This window comes from Trichogramma pretiosum, unplaced genomic scaffold, assembly GCF_000599845.2.
Source record: "Trichogramma pretiosum strain Unisexual culture from Peru unplaced genomic scaffold, Tpre_2.0 scaffold144, whole genome shotgun sequence".
NCBI lineage: Eukaryota > Metazoa > Arthropoda > Insecta > Hymenoptera > Trichogrammatidae > Trichogramma > Trichogramma pretiosum.
Window position 1 is genome coordinate 8,122 of NW_019640822.1, and position 22,846 is coordinate 30,967.

Genomic DNA, 22,846 nt, shown 5'->3' on the forward strand with positions numbered 1-22,846 from the left:
ACTGTAAGTTTGAAAGTCACAGCAGCTTTAATTGATATCGTTTTTTTCTAGAATGATTAAGACGTATTGTCAACAGTTCAAATGGTGGCGGCAACCAACCTGCAAAGCTATCAACAACAAACCCGTCGCAAAATGTGGTCAAAGATTACGCTGAAAATGTTGGTCTGAGGCTCGATAAAGAGCTTAATTATCATCCTTATCGTCAATTGACATCTCACGACATCAGAAATTGTCGATATTCAGACCGTGGATCTACTTAAACCGTTGACTTTGTTTTGCCACCTGCAGGATTACGAATTAAGGGGTACTCGCCACCTAGCGGCTGAGGCTGAAGTTGATTATAATTGAATTTTTATGATCCAACGAAAAAACTAAAACAGTATTGAACCAGTCGTTTTTAATCAAAATGTTAAAATTGGAATGAAACATTACATTTGTTTTGTTTACTTTTACATTAAAAGTAATGTAAAAAATAATGAGCTGTTCGTATAGAAAACTACAAATTAATTTTCGACGAAATAACAGACGATAAGTTAAGTCTGGACGAAGGTCTTTTTTGATAGCATATATGCAAAAAAAGTAGATCGTTTCTATATTAACCTTATAATGGGATTAGTAAATATTCTCAGAAAACGTATAAATATATAAGCTTACTTTTATTGTAAAAAGATGTACACTTTTTGGCATTTATATAATGATAAAAAATTGAGTCATGGATAAAATTATCATTTCATCTCCATTTCTCTTCATTTTTGTTAAAAAATCGATAGTAGCGAAATTCTAAATAATATTTCACATCTCTAAGATATGAGAAAAACGTAATTGCGAAGTACGCGTGTTTTACGTAAAGCACCGAAAAGGATGATTATTTTCTTACAACACGCTTCGCAAACTCGACACGCGAAACGAGTATCGCGATCCATCCTCGAGAATATAAATTTATGATAAATCGAAAGCACATCGGTGATTACATATAGCAGTGCGTTATTGCCAAAAAGGAAAATTACAAATCCTACGTGAATTATATATATGTACAAGCCTATATACAGCCTACACACAGGACAAATAAATATCATCGTCGGCGGCTCTGCCTCAGTTGCTGTCCCGATGATTCTTGTATCTAACCCTGTAGACGTCGTCGTCGTCGTCGTCGTCGTCGTCGTCGGTCCTGTGCAGGGGCGCGGGCGAGGTCGGGCAGCTCTTGCTGGACGTCTCCTTGGCCGCAGCCGGATGCAAATCGACGAGCAGACTCTGCCGGCAGAGCATCGACACGGTGTTCATCTTGACGCCGGCTGCCGCACCGCTGCCGCCGCTGCTGCTGTCCTTGTTGGCGCCGCCGCTGCGCTTGAGCTTCGCACGGCGAAATTTGCTGGCTATTCTGCTGAGTGTCCCGGTGACCTCGACCACGCTCGAACTCGTCGTCGTCGTCGTCGTGTTGCCGCCGCTGCTGCTGCTGCTCTTTTCGATCTTGTTAATGGAATGCGTGATATTGTTGTTGTCGTTCGAGGCCGAGGACGCGCTCGACAGTCGCTGATAGGTGCGCGAGTCGACGTTGATCATGCCGGCGCTCGCTGACTTGACGAACTCGCTGTTCGAGCTCGAGGCTGCAGTCGCTGTTGCTGCTGCTGTTGTTGTCTCGGCGTTGTCGTTCATCGTCGTCAACGTGTCGCTGTGGCGATTACGAAAACGAGACTCGACCGTCGTCGTCGTCGTCGTCGCGTTGCTGCTGCTGTTGCTAACGCTGCACAGTGGATAAAAGTTGTTGGGCTCGCGCGAAAAAAAGTCGTCCTTGGCCTGCTTGATGCGTTGAGCTCGGACCCAACGCAACGGCGTCGTCGTCGTCGTCGAGTTCTCGCTCGGGTGGTACAAGCGCTTGTAATTGGCCTGATGATGATGATTATGATCGGTGTCGGTCTGCAGCGAGTATCGTTGATCCCGAGTCAACGACGCCGCAGCTGCTGCGCTAGACAGAGCGTCGAGCTTGTAGATGAGCTCCGGTGATATGTTACCGAGGCTCGTCGCTGCTGCTGCTGCTGCTGCTACTTCGTTGTGGTTGTTGCCGCTTGCCGCGGTGGCCACCTGCACCACGAACTCCGTCGACTGTTGAACGGAACCTTTAGCGGCGTCAACGGCCACGGTATCGTCGATCGCATTTTCCGCCGGCAGCAGCGAGTCGCAGCTACTCTTGATGGGCAAAATCGTGTACTCCTGCGCCAAGCTCTGCTGTATGTTGCTGAAAATTTCCGCGTTCTTCAGGCTGCTCTTTCGCCTCTCCTGATTCGTCATCATCATCCGCTGCTGCTGCTCGTCTTCCTCGTTGCTCATCGTCGTCGTACTGCTGCTCTTCGGAATCTCGGTTACCCGCTGTTGCTGTCGCTGTTGCTGTCGCTGTTGCTGCATCACGACACTGGTACTGGCGCTCTTTTCCACGCCATGACCCGGCCTCGCCGTCGTCGCCGCCGTCGTGCCAGTGGCCAGGGCTCGGCTCACCTCCTCCTGGTACCTCTCCATCTGCTGCCTGACGCGTCGCTCGCTGGTGGGCGAGCGCCAGATCGGCGAGCCGCTGCCGCTGCTCGCCGGACTGCTCGCGTCCTCCTGCAGCTTCTGATTGTAGCGCTGGATCATCTTGCGTATGCTCGGCGCGGGCGCGTCCTTGGGCGAGCTGCGCCGTTGCTGCTGCTGCTGATGATGATGATGATAATCCTTGCGCGCGAGTATCGGCGACTGCGGCAGCGGCGGACGCTTCGTTTGATCCCCGATGCACGGACAGTCGTGGCTGGATTTGCTCTTCTGAATGCTCGACTGCTGCTGGACTACTCCTGGACGAGCTGTCACGGCCGGCGAAGAGTTGGCGGATTTACTATCGCTCGTTGCCGCTACTACCGGCTGCTCTTCTCTCTTAGTTTCGTTTTCAGCTGCTGCTGCTGCTGCTGCTGCTTTGTCCTTGTTGCTGCGCCGACTGAACGGCGAGAAGATGATGCGCTTCGTCTTGACGAAGACGTTCGTCGACTCGGGCTTGACGTCGCCGCCGCCGCCGCTCGCTCGTTCCTTATTGGAGCCGCCGCCGCTGCCGTCGCGTATCCGGCGACGATCGCTGCAATTGTTTTCGCGCAGCGCTGCCGCGGACGAATGTCGCGTCGCGACCACCTCACCACCTCCGTGGCCGTCCTCGGAGCTGGAGATCCTCTCGTTCGAAGCGGTGGGCACGACGATCTTGTTCAGGGTGTCCTCGTTGATGATTATGCGCTCGACGCTCGGCACCTCGGCGAACTTCGAGACCGTGATCGCTGCCCCAGCCGTGTCCTGCTGTGCCTGCTGCTGCTGCTGCTGCTGTTGCTGTTGTTGACGCCATTCGTAGCCGACTTGGGTGTCGGTCAGTCGACGCGTCTTCAAGACCTTCTTCTGGCGCGTATTGTCGTTCACCGTGATCACGACGTCGTCCTCCGTCGCCGCCGCTGCATCGGTCTGATCCTTGTCGGGACGGTATAAGTCGTGTAATTTTCTCGCACCTTCGCTGCTACTGCTGCTGACTTCTAAGTCGACGCGCAAAAAATAAAAATTATCATTTCGAATTTGTTACGGTTTACGCAGTATACCTTTGGTTTCATCAGCCACGTATATGGCGGTGCTCTTCGCGCTCTTCTTCAAGGGCACGTTGTACGAGGTGAAATTATTAGCCCTCGACTTATCCAAGATCTCGGAGTCGCCGTTGACCCGTGGTAGCATTTCATTGATCCGTTGAGAAATCGACCTCTCGCGATCCTTGAAATCTGCCGCCGCTACTGCCCTCGCCGACGTACTTTTCTTGAGAAGCTAAACGGGAACGCATAGATTTTTCGAGTATTACGTAACAACTGTTATGAGAAACAATTTTCATTACTACCTCGTCCAATTTAGCCTCCAAGCTCGTCGCGACGTCGGACTGGCTGCTGGCGGATTCACCGGGCGACGGCGACGGCGGCTGCGGCGGTGGCTTCTTTTTCGCCACCTCATACTCCTCGCCTGGAACAAAAATATTCTAGACTGGACGTTAAAAAATTGAGCGCTGCTGCGTGCGAAAAGGGCACTTACCCGTGGCGGCTACGGAGCTGGCGCAGCAGGCCGCGTCCTCCTCGACGATGGTCTCGTAAACCTTCGTCTCGGTGGTCTTGAATTTTCTGAAATCGTTGTGTATACAAACTATATGAGTAAATAACTTTGAAAGGAAACGCGAACGCGATGACGTTGAACGTGTTTACCTCTTTCGGTTTTCGTCGTGCACCTCGGTGCTGTCATTATTCGACGGCGGCTGCTGCTGCTGCTCGAATTCCTGAACGGCGGCCGCTCTTCCGATCTCGTCGATTTCCATCATCTCCGTTCGCTTCTTGTAACGTCCATGATCTTTCTGGGATAAGAAAAAAAAAAGGCAAAACAAATTATACCCGCCTACTCGAGTCCATATGCATCGTCATCGTTATATTATCTATGATATAATATGGCCGTACGTAATGAGCCTCGCGACGGTCGTCGTCCCGGCGCACGAGTATCAGCGGGCCGGGCTCGTGGCTGGCCGTCACCGTGCCCACGGGCACGGCTATGCTCGTCGTCACGCTGGTCTGCACCGAGTAGACGGGCTGCTGCTGCGGCTGGAACTTGGCCATGGGACTGGCCGTCTCCTCGATCACGTCCTCGATGTCGACGATCACGGCCTCGGGCTCGTCCGAGTCGATTCCCGCCGCCCTCGTCAGCGACAGAAGCTCGTCCACCTGATCCTGATCCACCAGCTCGGTCCGCTTCGATTCGCATCTCTGCGCTCGCTCCAAAATGGCTTTTGCAAAAGGAAAAGGAAAAAAGAAGCGATACACATGGGAATGGAGGTAAAAATTAAACGCTAACTGAAACTTATTATACGGCTGAGATCATTTCACCGCAGAATCGCGGATCAATTCCAAAAAATTTTTGGGGTGTTTTGATGTATACACGGAGAAAATAATACAACAAATATTGTTAGGATTCACAGTAAAAATTACTATTCTAAATAGTAATGAGGTAACATCGATCTATTATCAGGAATTTTGATAATATTAAAACAAATATTCTTAAAGGTATTAAATATTCTAATAAAACTCGGTACAATAATTGCTATAGTGTATAGTAAAAATTTTACTGTAGTAAATTTTATTTTATAGTTACATATTATATGTTAAGAAACATAATACTAAATAATACGATCTTAGCAAATGTTGCTGTACAAGCACGAAAAAGTACACTTTGTATAGCAAAATTTGCTATGCGTACAGTAACTTTTCTTGTGTGAATGAACTTCCAATATCATGGCTAGATGTCGCTTTGCATACCCGCAAGTGGCTAAAATTTGAACCAGCTTACTATATATAGAAGATGAAAACACAATGATCAAGCTTAATAACATGTTATACTATATGAGCGTGCGATTAGTAGTAGTATTAGGTTACTTAGATTAGGTAGGATTAAAATACAGCGAGCGTGCGGTTAGAGTTTGATACGACTAGTCCCGAAAATAATGAAATTTCCAAAATTGTCATTCAAAAAATACGCCTTCAAACCTCCAATGAGATCAAATCAATCGATTAATGAAAAAAAATTTTTATTCTAAATTTCATTAACCCACGGAAAATTTAATACAGTTTATATCAATGATTATTAATCTGTATAAGAAAAGTTACTATTCAAACAAGAAACATTACTACTCATAATATAAAAATTACTGTAATAAATAGGAAATTTTGATAGAATTCAAAACAATAAATTTTTCCTACATTGAATAGTAAAAATTACTAAAATGTGTCGATGTCACCTCTTTACTAGATATTATAGTAATTTTTACTGTGAATTCTAACAATATTTATTATATTTTTTTCTCCGTGTAATAAACAAGTTCCCTATGATTAGTTAGTTTTATTGGGTCTTGATGTCAATATCTACAATTCGTTTTCTCTTTTACTCAATAATTTTTGTGATTGATGTTTCAACTCGGAAAAAAACGTCCGAGAATGAAAAACCTTATAATTAGTCAAAGAATCACTTGAATCCAGAGGTCAAAATTTGACGAGTTTCTTACGGACTTCATACACGATCTCTAAAAATCTTCTCTTAATTTCTTATTTTTGTTTCCTCTTACAAGTGACGACACTTGTAAGAGGAATTGTTTTGTTTACTTTTACATTAAAAGTAATGTAAAAAATAATGAGCTGTTCATATAGAAAACTACAAATTAATTTTCGACGAAATAACAGACGCTAAGTTAAGTCTGGACGAAGGTCTTTTTTAATAGCATATATGTCAAAAAAGTAGATTATTTCTATATTAACGTTATAACGGGATTTGTAAATATTCTCAGAATATGTATAAATATGTAAGCTTACTTTTATTGTAAAAAGATGTACACTTTTTTACATTTATATGATGATAAAAAATTAAGTCGCGGATAATATTATCATTTCAGCTACATTTCTCTTCGTTTCTCTAAAAATCTGAACCGATTCAGACATATTTTTGACTCATTTGAATCATTTTTTTTCTTCAAAATATTCCTTATTTATTTAGAAAGCCACAATGGTTTGTGAATAAAATAGAAAACGATTTCTAAAATAGACTTCGAAGTCCAATAGAACCAACTAAGCTTAAGGAATTTTCTTAATACGTACCCGGGAACCCCAAAAAAATGTTTGGAAAAGACCTGTGATTCGGAGGGTCAGGGAAGATCTCCATCGCAAGTATTATTCTTTTTTTTTTGGTACCTGGTTTCTCTAGATTCGTCAGATCGGTCAAGGACACGCACGACGCCTGTCGATTGGCCGCCTCCTCGCGCGAATCTTTCTCCGTCACGCTGCTCATGGATTTGGAACGCTTCAAAACCGCCGGGTGATTTTTGTCTGTGAAGCAGAGGAAAACGAATGTAATCGAGTTGCGAAAAATCTGAGGCTCGATAACGAATGTATCTAGAACCCGGCGCACATTTGAAGCTCAGGCTCTCGTCGCACGAGTAGGTCTTCTGTATGGGATCGAGCAGCTGGAGCGTCGAGGACTCGGGCGCGATGCCCCGACTCCTCTCCCACTCGAATATCTTCTTCTTGAACTCCTGCGAGATGCCCTGGAACTTGAGGTAGCTGCCCGTCGACGTTTGAACCAGGATCTCTTTCTTGACGTTGTTGCTGTTGGCCGCCAGACGCCGCGATCTCAGCTCTCTTTGCCTAATTTCGAAGTGAAAATATTACTCGAAAAAAAAAGCTCGAACGACGATTAATAATAACAGCGATGACGATGTAATCACCTTGACTTTTCCCGCTGCTTTTCCCTCTGCTTTTCCATTCTCGCCTGTTCGAGCTCCAACGAGCGGATGAATTTGTCGAGAGGCTGAAATTCCTCCTCCTCGATCGTGCTCCATCCTTGATCTCGAAAGTTGGCTCGAGGTGGCGTCGCGTCGCTCGATCGACGCGGCTGCTGATGCTTTTGTTTACCGCCACTTTGTTCCTCGAAGTCCGAGCGGCCGGACTTGATTTTTTTCCACTCCTCCATCTTCTTCAGAAATTCTTCCGACACGCCCGTCTTACCTGCAGCACACATCATCACGTTTATTTTCGAGTCAATTTCTTTTGTGCTTGAAAATTCATCGATCGTAATTAAAACGAAAAAGAGAATTGTATTTCACGCGATCCCGGAAAATCGCGGCTCTTTTACTTTCGACAAACAATGCAAAATTCGAGTTCACGTTCTCGTATTCTTTTCGAACGGCCGTTATTATATAGCATTTATTTACGGAGTGTTCAATTTACCGCGAAGGATAAAAATAACTCGTATACGTCAATCAGTTTTTACGTTCCTCAATATCGAAAAATATCGCAAGCTCGGTTGCTCGGAGAGTCAGAGCTTCATCTGTTGTTCAAGCTCGCCGCGGAAGAAAAAAAATAATCATGATAATAATTTTAAATCGCGTCGAGTGTGTATAATATACGTGTAATGATGCCTGCGCATTATCGTTTAAAATTTCTTTAAATAGATTGAAACTCGCGGAATAAACGCACAATACTTCTGGTCATTGTGACTTATTGTATACATTGGCGTCAGAAGTGCCAGTTTAGCTATTTTGTGGAATTTTGTTCGAGTTTCACGTCTAACTGCGGTCAACAGCTGATCATTGATTTTAAAAATAAATTGCGTTCTTTAAATAATGATAAATTTTAAATGAGTTTAAAGTTACATTTAAAAATTATATTTGCTCGTGCACTGAAATCACAATTTTTTTAGCGGATCCATTAATTTTATATTATTTTGATTGATTAATTTAGTCAGTAGGCACAGAGGGTAGATAAAATAAGAATAAAAACAATTCTAAACAAATTAATGATTCAATTTTGATTTAATTGATTTATTTGACATTAACATTGAAAATAAACAAAATTCAATAACATCAGACATTAAATAATAATTGACATAAAAAAAGTAGATATTGAAAATATGCTTATTGCCATCACAATTTTTGGACTGCAACCGCTAAGCAAATATTCAACAGATCCTTGAACGTTAGCTTCTCAATGATTATTTCGCAGCAAACAATTGGCAATTGGTTGCTCGTCAGCTCCAAGAAAGGATCTAGTGTCGATCGTTGGAAAAATCGTCGGAATAGTTGCTCGTACAGATGCACAACACAGGCCACAGCGCTCTTTTCAGGGAGGCGCCAATAAGTAATCTTCTGCACGAATTTGTAGTAATCAGTATACGTGAATAATTTTTCCGCATCTTCGGGTTGAAAGCGGACCAGGTCGTATAGCGACAGATCCGAACGCATCATTTGCTTTTTTGCAATTCTCGCGAAGTCATTGTCTTCATACCAGCACTTATCAAGATCCACTGAATGCTCGAAAAATCCGTGCTTGGCGAAAAATTTCATGATTGTAAGGACATCGCTTCGGTCCACTTCGTATCCTTTCATCTTTAAACGCTCGACCACGGCCAGAGCACCAGTCGCTTGATGCAAATAATTCTTACCATACAAATTATTTCTACATTCAGCGAAAACAAGAAAAGAATCATTTCTCGAGCTAAATCTATCACCAAAGTAACTGTCAGCGGGGAAAACAAAGCATGACAGATCAGCACCGTGATTCAGGAGTTCATCTACCACATCCGGCAAAAAATTCGCCACAGCCCACTGAAGTGGCGTCCGGCCCAACTTGTCCTTAGCGTCGATCTGCACCAGCTGACGATTTTCCAAATTTATCTTGAAGAATAATTTCGTCAATTCGACATAATTCTGATCAGTATAATAAGATTTACTTTTGCAAATAATGTGCAACGGTGTCGATCCTTCCTCGTTGGCCAAGTTCAGACTGGCGCCTTTTTCCAAAAGCGATTCGACCAACTCCTTTTTAACGCAGCCCAAAACCATGTATCCCGACGTGTCACCCGACTTCGAGCCCAGGGCCACGTGCAATGGGGTATCTCCAGATTTGTCTTGAACATCGAAGTACACTGGATGACATTCAACATTAGTCATGAATAACTCGAATAAATTTTTAATTATGTTATCATAGTCTTCGATGCTGCATATAATGTGCAAGGGAGTCAATCCGTCGTTGTTGGTTAAGTTGGGATCGGCGCCATTTCTCAGCAGTACTTCGATAAGCGCATTTCTATCACGATCATGCACAAATTTCAGAACCAAATGTAGAGGCGAATCACCTGTTTCTGGCACGAGGCAATTGGGATCCTGCCCAAACTCGAGGAACTTTTCGATGACATCTTTAGAGCCTCTCTTGCAGGCCGCATGAAAATGCGTAAACCCAGATTCGTCAATGTAATTTATGTCAAACCTGTTGTATATTTTAAAAAGAATACGGACTAAGCCCAAGCAACCCTTTTGTCTAGCCGCAAAATGCACAGCAGTAAAACGACGCAACACTGGCTGGCCGTCCTTGTCGACGTCGGGCTCGTCCTTGAAGCCGCTTCGAGCCATAAAATCGACCAATTGATCCACTTGATAATTATCGTCGTGAAAATACCAGTGGTCTATGGCACCGATGAGAATATTGTCAATTTCCTCATTCAGAAAAATGTCCCGAAGATCAGGAAGTTTCCCATTCCAATCTCTATTTACTAAGAAACAGTACAGTTGATTGAGAAATTTTTTCCACTCTTCTTCAATCCCCCAATTAACCTCTTCTCGCATCGTTTTTAATGTTTTTAAAATTTCTAGATTGCTTTGGGCCATCGTTTAGCACTGCACTCACAACACAATACACGGTCACAAATGATTTAAGATACCTTATTGATTTCACTTTTGTTTTTGACGAGAATCACTCGCTGCGAGGCCAATGCGATATTTCTTTGTTAGCGCTGCGATGTCTTGACGTATGTACTGTGTCTGTGTGTGGTCCTTCGACTGAGCAACTCGCACGAAACTGGCACTATACATGGAACACGAGCTTGAGCGCGAGCGAACGACGCATATTGACGCAGCGGCATTCCCAGAGAGGAGAGAGAAAGAGACGTCGCACAAAGGCCTGCAGCGCCGAGCTTACATTCGCTGCGGTCAGCGGTATAGAATCGAGCTAGCAGAATGCTAACAAATAAAGACTTGATACTCTTCGTGGATGGAGCACTGCGTGGCGGCAGGGCTGACTGCACGAGCCAGCGCCCTACTCGTCTTGTATCAACTAAAGGTAACGATTACAAAGAAAAAAAAATGGAAATAATATGAAAAAACAAAACGAAATTAATTAACATCATACATCGAAAAATACTGAAAATATGCTCATCGCTATCACAAATATGGGTCCGTAGCCGCCAAAAAAACATTCAACAAATCTTCGTTCATTAGATTATCCAAGATCATGTCGCAGCTAAGAATCGACAATCGACGGCGAGTCAGCTCCATCAGAGGATAAAGTGTCCAACGCCGTAAAAATCCTCTCGATCGCATCTCGCACAGGTACGCGAGGCAAACCACCTCGTGCTCTTCCGGGAGCTGCCGCGACGTCATCGAGTCCGCGAACTCGTAGTAGTCCTCGTGCGCGAGTAATTTCGCTGCTTCCGTGGGTGGCAACTTTATCAGGTCGTGGATCGATAGGCTCGGTTTTATCTTCAATTCTTTCGCTCTCTTCGCGAACTCCTCGTCGTCGTACCAACATTTCTCGAGATCCACCGACGTCTTGAACACTTCGTACTTGTCGAACATCTCCGCTATCATCAGGGCGCCGCAGCGGTCCAGCTCGTATCCTCCTCTCTTCTCGAGGCGCTCGACGACGATCAGAGCGTCGAGCACCAGACTAAATCGAGAGTAATACCGCGACGACGCTCGATCAGCGTGGCGCCGTCTCTCGAGCAATCCGTCGCCGAAATATCTCGTGTAGGGAAAAACGAAGTCGGTCGCTTTGGCGCCACGATCCAGGAGCGCCTCGACGACGTTCGGCAGCAGACTCGCCGCGGCCAATTGCAGCGGCGTCCAGCCCCACTTGTTCCGTGCGTCGATCCGAACCTCCCGCTGAATCTCGTCGCTTATCTTGAAAAACAATTCCACCAGGTCGTCGTCGGCGTCTCGGTTGCAGACGACGTGCAGCGGCGTCTCTCGGCTCTCGTTGGCTAAATTTGGGCTGGCGTTATTTCGCAGCAGGCATTCGACCGAGTCGCGGTGGCCACGACGCAGGGCGTAGTGCAGCGCTGTGTTACCCTCGTTGTCTCGCGCGTCGACGAGCACCGGCGGTCGATGACTCTCTTTGCCGAGCTCCAACAGCATCCTCAGCGAGTCCGCGTCGCCTCTCTCGCAAACAACGTGCAGAGCAGTCGAGCCTCTGTGGTTGGCCAAATTCGGATCAGCGGCGCCGTTCGTCAGCAGCCATTCGGCCACCTTCTTGTGGCCGCGCTCGAGAGCCAGGTGCAACGGTGCGTCGCCCGAGTCGTTTTGGGCGTCGACGTCCGGCACCGTCCGCTGCATCTTGTCGTTGACGTAGTCGAAGAACACGTTCAAGAAAGCAGCCGCCGACTCGTCGTCGGGGCCCCTCGCGCAGATACTGTGCAGCGGAGTCCATCCATCATCGGGCAGCGCCGCGTTAGGATCGGCGCCGTTCTTCAGCAGCAGCTCGGCCACCTTGTAGCGACGACGGTCCAGAGCCAAGAGTAGCAACGAGTCGCCCGTCTCTGCCCAAACGAGATTGGGATCCTGGCCGAGCTTGAGAAATTTCTCGGCCACGTCGTCGCAGCCGGACATGCAGGCCACGTGGAAGTGCGTCAGGCCCGTGTCGTCGCCGTAGTTCGCGTCGAATCTGTCGTAAATCTTGAACAGCTCGCGGATCACGCCGTCTCTGTTGGGAAGCGCGACGACTTTGGCCGCGCGATGTATCGGTGTGGCGCGACGACACAGCGGCTTGCTGTCTCGGCCGTCGACGTCGGGCTCGTCCCTGTAGCCGCTGCGAGCCACGAATTTGACGAATCTCTCTCCCGGATGATCCACGTCGTAGCTACTGCCTCGGTAATTCGTAGCTTCCCAGAGAAGACCGTCGATCTCTTGCCTCAGAAAGACGTCGCGGAGATTCGGAAGTTTGCCCCGCCACGCGCCGAGCAGGTCGTTGAGTCGACGCACGAGCTCGGCTCGCTCGTCCTCGATCCACCAATTGATCTCTTCTCGCATGGCTTTCATCCTCGTCAAGCTGTCTAGATTGTTTAGGGCCATGGTCGTTGCACTGCACTCGATGCACGAAATACACACTGTCGCCGCAATGATTTATGGCCGTAAAGCGTACCGACTATTATCATACAGTGCGCGACTCTACGATCATCTGTGTGAAAAATGTAAACACGCGCGCGAGCCTGTATAAAAGATACTAAATGCAGTTGGGTCTTTCTGCTACTGTCCTCGTAGCGGGGAGGCATGTCTTGCAACGAGTGCGATAGAGACAGCTCCGATTAGTACAGTGTGACACTTAGATCCGACGCGCGGGAAAAACGTAAACATATATGACAAAGTCGGGACTCTGTCCCATGCTAGCCCGTGTACTATTGTCACTATTGTCGTACACATCTTGTACACGCACGCAGGCGCGCCGTTATATTTCGCTGATTTTTTTTCATTTCATCTCATGCGTTTTTGTATACACATAAATCTTCGCTCGACCATTCCGACGAATGCGAGCACGATTTAAAAAAAACGTTATTAAAACATCTTACCGATCTCGCTGTACGAGGCAGCCGGCTCCCTGCTGTTGTTGTCGCCGCCGCTGGACGAGCTCTTGCCGTTGGTCCGCCAGATCTGCCAGTCGCTCAGCCGCTTGCGAAACAGCTGATTGTCCGGCGAGCTGGTCGTCGCCGCGCCGCCGCCACCCTGCGTCGTCGTCGACGTCGTCCCCTTCTTCATGCGCTTCCACTCCTGCAGCTTCTTCTTGAACTCGGGGGTCAGTTGCTCCTCGCCCATCAGCAGCATGTTGGCCGAGTCCTTGTCCCTGGGCGAGGTCGTGCCCACGCTCCGACTGCTGCCGCATTGCTGCTGCTGCTGATGCTTCTGCTGCTGGAGTCTGTTCCACTCGACTATCTTGCGATTGAACTCGACGCTGAGCTTGTCGTGGAGTATCTGCGCGTTGCGCTGGATGTCCGTCTGGACGTGGGTGGGACTGGCGCCGCCGCCCGAGCAGCCGTAATTGTTGTTGTCCAGGTCCTCGGCCGAGGCCGAGTAGCCGCCACCGCCGTCGGTTTCTAAGCAGTAATAATGGATTTTTCTTAATTTTGATCGGTTGATTTCAATGATTCGTTCGGTAATATCGAAATGTAATCACTGTTGAAAAAAAAATATAATTTAAGGCGGATTTAATGTAAAATTAGAAATTAAAATTAAAGTGATCTTCAGTGAATGTTAGGTACTTTCATATGAAATCATAGCCGAAAATTAATGCTTCAATTGCGATTGAGTTTTTGCGTTAGTTGTACAAAAAAATCACGGGAATCATAATTAAAGCCAGTATGCTAGATGGCGAGCATCCCATAATTCGTTAACCTGCAAGTGACAAAGTGAAAATTTATATATATATATTTTCGCGGCCATTCCTCGAAGTAGTACCTCCCCTTTTTCTTGGTTTCATCCTAGGGCCGTGGGCTTAATTTAATCAACAAACAGATGAAACCCATCGTTCAATTTTTTTGGTTTCGAAATTCGAAATGATGTCAATGAATTTTCAGACCGTAGAATATTACAAGCTGTGACTGGAAGGGGTACGTAGTAATTTCTGATTTTCAAAATAAAGAAGATCAAACAGAAACGAAATCAGAAAGTGTCGAAAATGGGCGTCGACAAATTTAAGCATTTCTCGTTCAAGTCTAATTTTTTATCAATGCTGTATATGGGCTATATCGCATCAACTGTCGCCCCCCCCCTTGGATCAGAGTTGTAATTTGATTTTCCATATTTTATTCTGCTTTCCAAGAGTGAATACGAAAAAATGATTAAAACGTGATTTTATATGTAAAATTTGATGAGGAATTCAAATTTGATGTCAAAAATCATGCTCATAAACTCCAAGTACCTTAATTTCTAAATTTCGGCTTCAGTGGCAAAAATAAACATGTTCGTATCCAGCGATATGGACAATATTGTAATATGTTCATCGATACACCAAAATACAACTTCTGATAAATTTTGGTAATTGGCAGACGAGCAGAATTCATTATTGACCTTCATATGTGTCAAAAAACATGGTTTTTCTCTAGATTTTCTCTATTCTTGACTCATATCATGTTCAATAATGAATTCTGTTTGTCTGCCAATTACCAAAATTTATCAGAAGTTGTATTTTGGTGTATCGATGAACATATTACAATATTGGCCATATCGCTGGATACGAACATGTTTATTTTTGCCCCTGAAGCTGTTTTTTGGGAATTAAGGTACTTGGAGTTTATGAATATGATTTTTGACATCAAATTTGAATTGCCCATCCAATTTTATATAAAAAATCATGTTTCAATCATTTTTTCATATTCACTCTTGGAAAGCAGAATAAAATATGAAAAATCAAAACAAAAAGAGGGGGGACAGTTGACGCGATTTAAGCCCATATATATAAGCATCACTGAAAATTCGCTCACTTATCAATTGTAACTCATTTTAATGCGTTGTCAATGAAGCACTCTTTCTCAAATTTAGTTAGTAGTTAATAATACTTAAAACTTAAAAATTATTAGAAATTCATAAAAAAAATCATTAGATTTAATTCGAATATTACATCGATTTTCATGATTTTACTCGAAATCGAATTCACCTCCACTTTTACATCGAGCAATAACGTAAATATTTTCTACGATCTGCAATGGCATTCGCGCGATGCAAAGTGTATTATAGGCCCTATATACTTGAGCGCGATTGCAGTATTGAAACGTCAGCGAGCGCTCGCGTAATCATTTTAAAGCTCATAAATCAAGTAGCAGCAGCTTTTATTGCGCAAAATAGTCTTAAAGACACTGCGCGCTCTCTCTCTCTGGCGCTCTCATTGTCAACTGTCGAGCTGACGCATCGAATGGATGCGCATATTAAGTAATGTGTTTTTCCTTTCTCGAGGGCACGAAAAGTGTATAGCACACAGAGTACGGAGCTGCATTCCGCGTGCACACACGCACACGCGCGCTTCAGTCCACGTCTTTCCACGAAATCTCGAAAGCCAGAGAGAGCTCAAGAGTCGTAAACGCGCGTGGCTAATTTAACGAACTCGCGTATATATATATTATGAAAGGCTAGTGCGGCTGCCAGACACGCCGCGCTTGTGTCCGAGCTTTATCGTACACTCGAAGCTCCAAAAAGCTCGTATATAATAAAAACATTACATTTCCGTGCGCCGAGAGCAGTTATAAACAATATATCGAGCCGAGCGATGTGCGTATTTAGTCGTCGATCGTTATCGACCTGCACCGCCTTTGATCCTCGTTCTCGCTGACTTTTGGCTTTTGTATTCAACGCGATCTTCGAGTGTCTTGCATTATTATCGTAAGAAATCGTAGAAAGATGGACGTACTCGATTTATTATCGCTCAACTCGATATTTTTTTTTTCAACGAAACATCTCGGACTGCGCGTACATCAACCGAGCGAGCTTGCAGCGATCGTATGATCGGAAAAGAAGAAAAAGAGAGCGAAAAAGAATAACAACGCTTCTTTAGTATTATACGCCCCGCATCCGTGCTCGTGTATGCGTAATACGATATTTTCTCGCGCGCGCGGCTTTAATACAATAATATACATTGTGTTTGTTTTGGCGGCGGCCAACTGAACGCTGTGGCGGGGCGTGTGCGAAACAGTCGCTTGTCGCGATCGATCACGCGCGCGCGCGAGGTGATAAATCGATCGTCGCGTCACCGGCTACTCACGCGCACCGCGACAACAACGATGTGAGGTTATCTCGCGCGGCGACTTATATACCAAAAAAGCTCCCAAAAAGAAGAAAAAAAACCAACGCCATTATTTCGGAATAATAAAGATGCTGTCGCGGTGCTCGAAATTCTTGTTATCCACGTCATCGTCGAAAAATCTTCTCGTCGTCAATGGCATCAATAGCAGTAACAATAACAACGATGCCTGGGCCGGTCGGCTTCTGCGAGGCGTCCTGTTCAGCAGCTCGCCCCGCGTGGCAGCCGTCAAGGGCGTGCTCTGTCCCCGGCCGCAGGAGACCATCAACACGCTGGGCAAGAAGTTCTGCAAGTTCAAGGAGGCGGCGAGCAAGTGTCCGCAGTCGGCGAAGCTCGAGTGCAAGCCCGATCCCTGCCCGAATCGACCGGTAAAGATGACAAAAAAACTAACGATATCCCTTCGAGGCTGTAAAAAAAGCTCCGCGCCTCCGCAAGCTCCAGTTCCGATTCGGGTTAAATCCGTCTCTCTCGGACAGAGAGATAATTAACGCGCGCGTATGTACGTACACGGATTCGATTGGCCGAGGCGATAAATGAATCACGCGTGTATACCTTATACGCGGCGTATATCGCGCGGAGCTTTCAACGCGTGCCCGCCTCGTGTACTATTATGATGATGTATAGCGTCGAAGCAGCTGCGTCGACGACGACGGCGCGAGGGGCCACAGTCGTTTTAGCCCGTATAAAAGAGTCCAGTGTACGACTTTATTCGACCGATTTCCGCGCGCGCTATAACACGCACACCGACTTTACGAGGGCAACGGCCCCTCGGCGCGCTTAGCTATACGCGATCGAATCAAAAGTTAATTTTTGGATCGTAGTGCGAGAACGAGGTGAAGAATCCGGCCGAGGCCTTCAGACGGGCCATGGAGGACGTGCGCTGCAAGGCCAAGAGCCTGAACGACTTCGTGGCGAGCGAGAGCCAGAAGATAATCGGCGATCTGGACGCGCGGATGATCGACATGAGCAAGGCCCAGCTGGCGGCCAGGAGCAAGCACCTCGCCGAGCTGGAGCAGAGGGTCGACGAGCTGGAGAAGCTGAGCCTGGTGTGCGGTCGCGAGCGAAGAAAGGAGGCCTACTCGATCGGCCTGAGAATCAACGAAAAGCTCCAGGTACCGTTATACGGAAATTTTCGCGCTTGGCAGCCGATCGAGGAATAATCCCCGTTTATTCGTTCACTCGCGCAGACGTGGGAGTGCGAGAACGCGGCCGGCCGGCTGGCCGTGAACAGGCGCCTCGCCGAGCTCGCGGACTGCGTGCACGAGCGCACCAACACCCTGGTGAGGCTGGTGCAGACGTGCCGGGGCAGCCGCAGCGGCCGAGACATGCTCGCGTGCATCGCCGAGGCGCACAAGCAGGCCGCCTGCATCTACGATCACGCGCAGCATCACGCGCGCGAAGAGATCAAACACACCGAGGCGATGAAGGCCCGGGCGCTCGACGAGAATCTCGCCGAGGCCGAGAAATTCATGAGGCGGTTCGAGGTGCGGGCGCGCGACTTTTTGAAGCGGCTGGACATGGATGGGCAGGAGTTGCAGAGATCGTGCAGCAAGAAGGAGAGGGAGGAGAGCGGCAGCCAACGGAAAACGGATTGATCGATTCGATCGTTGCTGCTCACCGTCGAAGAAGGAGGAGATGCGGCTGGGACTGGGCGGCACCGAGGACGCGCCCGACAGAAAGGCCCGCTTGACTTTGTTCCACTTGGAGTCGTGGCGCTGGAGATGCTGCTGCTGCTGCTGCTGCTGCGGCTTCGACGACGAGTTACCTCCGCCATCGATGCCTGCCGACGACAACGACGTCGGGAACATCGTTATCAGAGACTTTCGCCTCGTCGGAATGGCGACGCCGTAGCGATGACGATTGCACGGCTGTCGCTTGGGCGCCGACGAGGTCGAGTCCGGGTCCTCCGAGGGCGATCTCTCGGAGGCGTCGGTCGCCGAGTTCGAGTGCTGACGATGACGACGATGATGAAACGACCGCGAAGTCCTCGGCGAGGTGGACTCGGGCGACGAGACGCTGCGCAGCTCCTCGCTGGACGGCAGAGTGAGGGTGAGGGTCGGGGTGAGACGTCGCGAGCTCGGCTCGAGATCGACCTCGGCCACGGGGCTCGCCGGTTTGCTCGTCTGCGACGCCGACGAGGACGGCACCTCCAAACAGATACTCGTCGCGTTGGTGGTGGTCTGCGATCGCGACACCTGCTGCTGCTGCTGCTTCAGATTCTGATCGGAGCCCACCGTCTGTGGATGAAAAGCAAAAGAAGCAACGATCGTTACTACAGGCATACTGTGTGTCGTGATCGGCGATTGGGTCGACCTAACTTCGTTCAATATTTCCGACGACTCGAGGCTGGAGATCGAGTAGCCGTCCTCGCTGTTTCGAGGACCAAGCCGATGCTGCGACTGCTGCGGCGGAATCGGTCGTCGGTAGCTTTCCTTGCGCGACTGAATGATCTCCTTGACCTTGCCCCAGGCCGTTCTGCGGCTCGGGTCCGAGCGTCTGCAGAGCATACTGTCCTGCGCGTACACAACACGACAAAATCCATCAAGTTCATCGCTGACACGAATAAAAAGCTCGTTTGCACAAAAAAAAAGTTTGATTTTTTTTTCTTTTACCCTGGACAGTTGCGCGATGCCGTGTCTCGCCGAGGGTACGACGAATTCGCCGTCGTACGAGGCACCGCTGCATCGCCGCAGATGCTGCTGAACCGCGATCGTCTCTCGTATACCAGGACTCTTGCTGCTTTTCCTCTCGCGCAGACCTATTTTTAAATCGTTCATTTTTACCGTCAACTATTTTCAAATTATGTACGTTATTATCATTGTTTTACAGCAGTCAAAGACAGCCGGCTGACAGAAAATCGTCACGCGTGTTAACGTAGAGTGAAATTAAAATTACCCCCGAAAAAAAAAAAATGAAAATTCTTTCGACATACATAAAAAGCTCTCGTGCAGCATTAAATGTCTTACGCGTGCGCCTGTGCGTATTATAATTATTATGGTTGTAATAAACGCGTTGCTGCCGCTGGCACGAGCGTATACGATAAATCGTTCTTTCTTTTCTTTTACATCTTTTTTTTTCTCTGCTCACTCGCGTGCCAGAGGCCCTCGCGCTCGCGATTGTTTGCACAATCGAGTCGAGAGAGAGAGTGCTGATAGAAAAACGTTTCAACAAATCGCGGAAAACAAATCTCCCGACTCGTTTCAATGCCAAATCTTGCGCGTTTTTCACTGTCTCTCTGTTTTAACGAACGGTTTTTTTTTCACGGATATACGAAAATGTTATTTCAACGAAGGTTTACATACCGCGAGTTATTTTTTTTTCCATCGCAGGATATTTCGGCGATCATAGGGTTGTCATAGTGCTGCGAGCTTTTAACATTCGTATAACACACGCACACGCATTTAACGACTGTCGTTTCAACCGAGAAAAAAATAATCGTAATATTTGTGTAAAGTAGCTTCGCGCGCTCGGCACTGTAATAAATTTTTTGCAGCCCGGTAATTTCGTCTTAAATTTTCTAGATGTATAGAGAGCTTTTCTAAAATACGAAGTATTTTCGAGTACGTCATGAGTATGGAACGTGACTCGATGTTTCTCGCACTTTTAAAAAAAATATCAAGAAGAACTCGTTAAAATAATCATTTCGGATTAAAACGATCTAACGGAAGATACGCGTAAAACTCGTAAAACCCCGAGCCGCTGACTCTCTTTCCGCGTATAATTCTCTCGGTATCGAAAAAGACCTCGATCGTACAGAAAATATGAATTTGAGAAAAAAAAAAAAAAGAAATACTGACTGTCAAAAATATCGTCGATGGAGGACGAGGACGATATGCTGCCGGGACTCGGCGGTCCCGAGTGCTCGTAAGTCCTCGGCGACGAGCCCGAATTCGGCGTAGTCGTCGCCGTCGTCGTCGCGGCGGTCGTCGCGACGTTGTCGATCTGCAGCCCCGTTGCGGTCGTTGTCTCGGGCGGCTTCAGACGATTCTGCTGCTGCTGCAGCTGTCGCTGGGCCGCCTCGCGCTCGATGGCCTCGAAGACGATGCTGCTGAAGCTCTGCGGCGGCTGCGCGGCTACACCCATGTTGGCCTTCTCCCATTTGAAGGCGGCCTTGACCTTGGTCCACTTGCTGACCTTGGGCCCGGTGGAGCCAGGGCTAAATGTGCCGACGATGGGCCCGACGATGGAGTTGCGCTTGCCGCTCTTGCCACCGTAGTAGGGCCCGCCGCCGCCGCCGCCGCACTGTATCTGACAGCTGGAGCGCTTGTTGCCGTTGTGATTGGCGAGGCCGAGAGCGGGCTGCACCTCGCCGATCGAGCGGCTGCGCTGGCGCAGCACCGGACTGCGAAAGCTCTTGGCGCGCGAGACGACGACGTTGTTGCCGAGCTGCTCCTGACTCGAGAGCGACGTGGGCCAAACCGCTGCCATGACGGACGGCGACGGGGCCGAAGACTCGTGCGAATGCTGCTGCTGCTGCTGTTGCTGCTGCTGATGATGACTCGACGAAGACGACTGCTCGAGAATCGAGCTTATGACGGACGATTGAAAATTCAATTGCTCGTCGGTGGCGTAATCGGGCTCGGGCTCGTTCGCGTCATCGTACGTTACCTCGGCCTCGCACCGCGCCAGGTAATACTCGATCAGCCGGGCGACCTTGCAGCGCTCGAGCTCGCGCACCCGCTGGAACAGCCGAGCGTTGCCGTCGCGCAGCTCGAGCATCTGCTCGCACAGCGAGTGCCACTCGGCGAGCTGCTGGAACGCGGACTCGAGGCCATCGGGGCGCTGACTTTCGCTCGCGTCGACGACGACCTCGAGGGATTTGCGTCGCTTCTCGAGCGCCCGAGGATCCGGTGGCGGAGTCGGTAGCCTCTCGGGCGTCGAGGGGCCGGCCTCGAAGCGACGCTTGCGCTTGCGAACTCGCCCGTTGTCGTTAACGTTGTTGCCGTTGTTGGTGTTGCGCGTGCTCTTGCCGTTTCTCGATCGTCGATCAATTTTATCGTTGATCTTTCTAACGTTATCGTTATTATTATTATTATTATTATTACTGCTACACTGTTTACTGGACTTGATCGCGGTCGACGCGCGGTCCGATCGTTCGTTGATCTCGGCGCCGCGGCTTTTTTCGTCGGCCATTACACTTGTAAAACGATCCGCACGCTCGCTGCATACACATACGCGCGATTGCACTTGACACTTGCTTCTTCTTTTCTCTTCGTGCCCCAAAAATTTCACTTTCACGCTACTGCGCCTATTCACTATTGATTATGTACACGCTTATATCTATATAACGTCACTGTGTAATACTATCCGAGTGCCATCTCGAAAAGCACTGCGCGGATTTTATTTTTAATGGCTCTCGCTACGTCGAATCAATTTCTTCTTCTTCTTCTTCTTTTTTTTTCGGGGAATTCCGCGAGTTTTTTTTTATAATAATACTGCACACTGGACCGGATAGACGACACACTGTACACAACACGTTTATGTCTCTCGGCCGGCGAATCACTTTTTCACGCCCGCCGCCGGTGTCGGCGCGCAAGCTCGCCCGCGCGGGTTTAATAGACAGCGCCGGCTAGGCTTTCTCCTATTTGTCTACTCCGAGCTTTGAAACGCGCGTTACGCGTGCGACGATGTTACGTTTGAACAGGCCCTACAGCAGCAGCACCACAGCGCATACGAGATCGAGTCGGTGTGCGTGTGTGTGTGTGTGTGTGCGTGTGTACCGCTGCGACGATTTCCGGCTGCTACGCTACTTTATGGGCGCGCGGTTTTATTTTCGGCCCCGCCGTTGCTGCTGCTGCTACCGGCATGTTTCGCGTCGCTGCTCCGTCGCCTCGAGAATAAGAGAGACCAGTGTGTGTATGGTATTATGGTCTGCGTGCGAAACGCGCATACGCACGTATCTCGTGCGCGTACGTACGCGAATTTATATGCGCCTCGTCGGGCGATCGTCGTCGTACTGAAAAAGCTCGCGCACTCGCCGATCGGCGCAGCAGCGACTCGAGCTTTCGCCTCGCGCGCGTCTCGTGTGCAACTACCGAGCGCAGCGAGTTCGGTCTGCTGGTAGTAGTAACACGCTGTATCGTATTATATATATAAACTCGGGCGCGCGCGCTGCAATGCCGATCTCGCGCATATACGTATATGCGCACAAGCACGATGACTTTGCGAGTATATAATTCGTTTATATACACACACCGCGGATCGATTAAATTTGGAAAGAGCCGCGCATTGTTCGCCGCACTGTTTATCCAACTCCACGCCCCCCACTATATATCGTTTGTGCAAAGAGCGAGGGAAATTTTTCGCTTCTTTTCATTCTTTTTCTTTTTTTTTTTTGCTTCTTTTTCTTTCGCTTTTACCGATTCTCGGAGTTCGCTCGACGTTGAGTAGTTCCGCGTGCGCGCGCGCGGGCTATTTATGCCGTGACGAATACTCGCGAGAGCAGCGAC

General features: G+C 48.1%; 1 protein-coding gene across 2 annotated transcripts; it reads right to left on the minus strand.

The window, feature by feature from the left end:
* Positions 1-734: 734 nt before the first annotated feature.
* Positions 735-22,400, minus strand: LOC106658118 (serine-rich adhesin for platelets). 2 transcript variants are annotated; one of them, XM_014379940.2, is made up of 14 exons: positions 20,195-22,400; positions 19,010-19,155; positions 18,716-18,910; positions 18,016-18,634; positions 13,180-13,701; positions 7,292-7,571; positions 6,976-7,211; positions 6,759-6,893; positions 4,485-4,807; positions 4,239-4,384; positions 4,072-4,157; positions 3,884-4,002; positions 3,597-3,813; positions 735-3,530 (listed from the first exon to the last, which is right to left on the minus strand). In XM_014379940.2, the coding sequence occupies exons 1-14, from the start codon at positions 21,528-21,530 to the stop codon at positions 1,093-1,095; spliced, it is 6,798 nt and encodes a 2,265-aa protein (XP_014235426.2). In that variant the 5' UTR covers positions 21,531-22,400; the 3' UTR covers positions 735-1,092. The 2 variants fall into 2 exon arrangements, with proteins under 2 accessions (XP_014235426.2, XP_014235424.2); XM_014379938.2 differs by having other exon boundaries at positions 735-3,533.
* Positions 22,401-22,846: the final 446 nt, after the last annotated feature.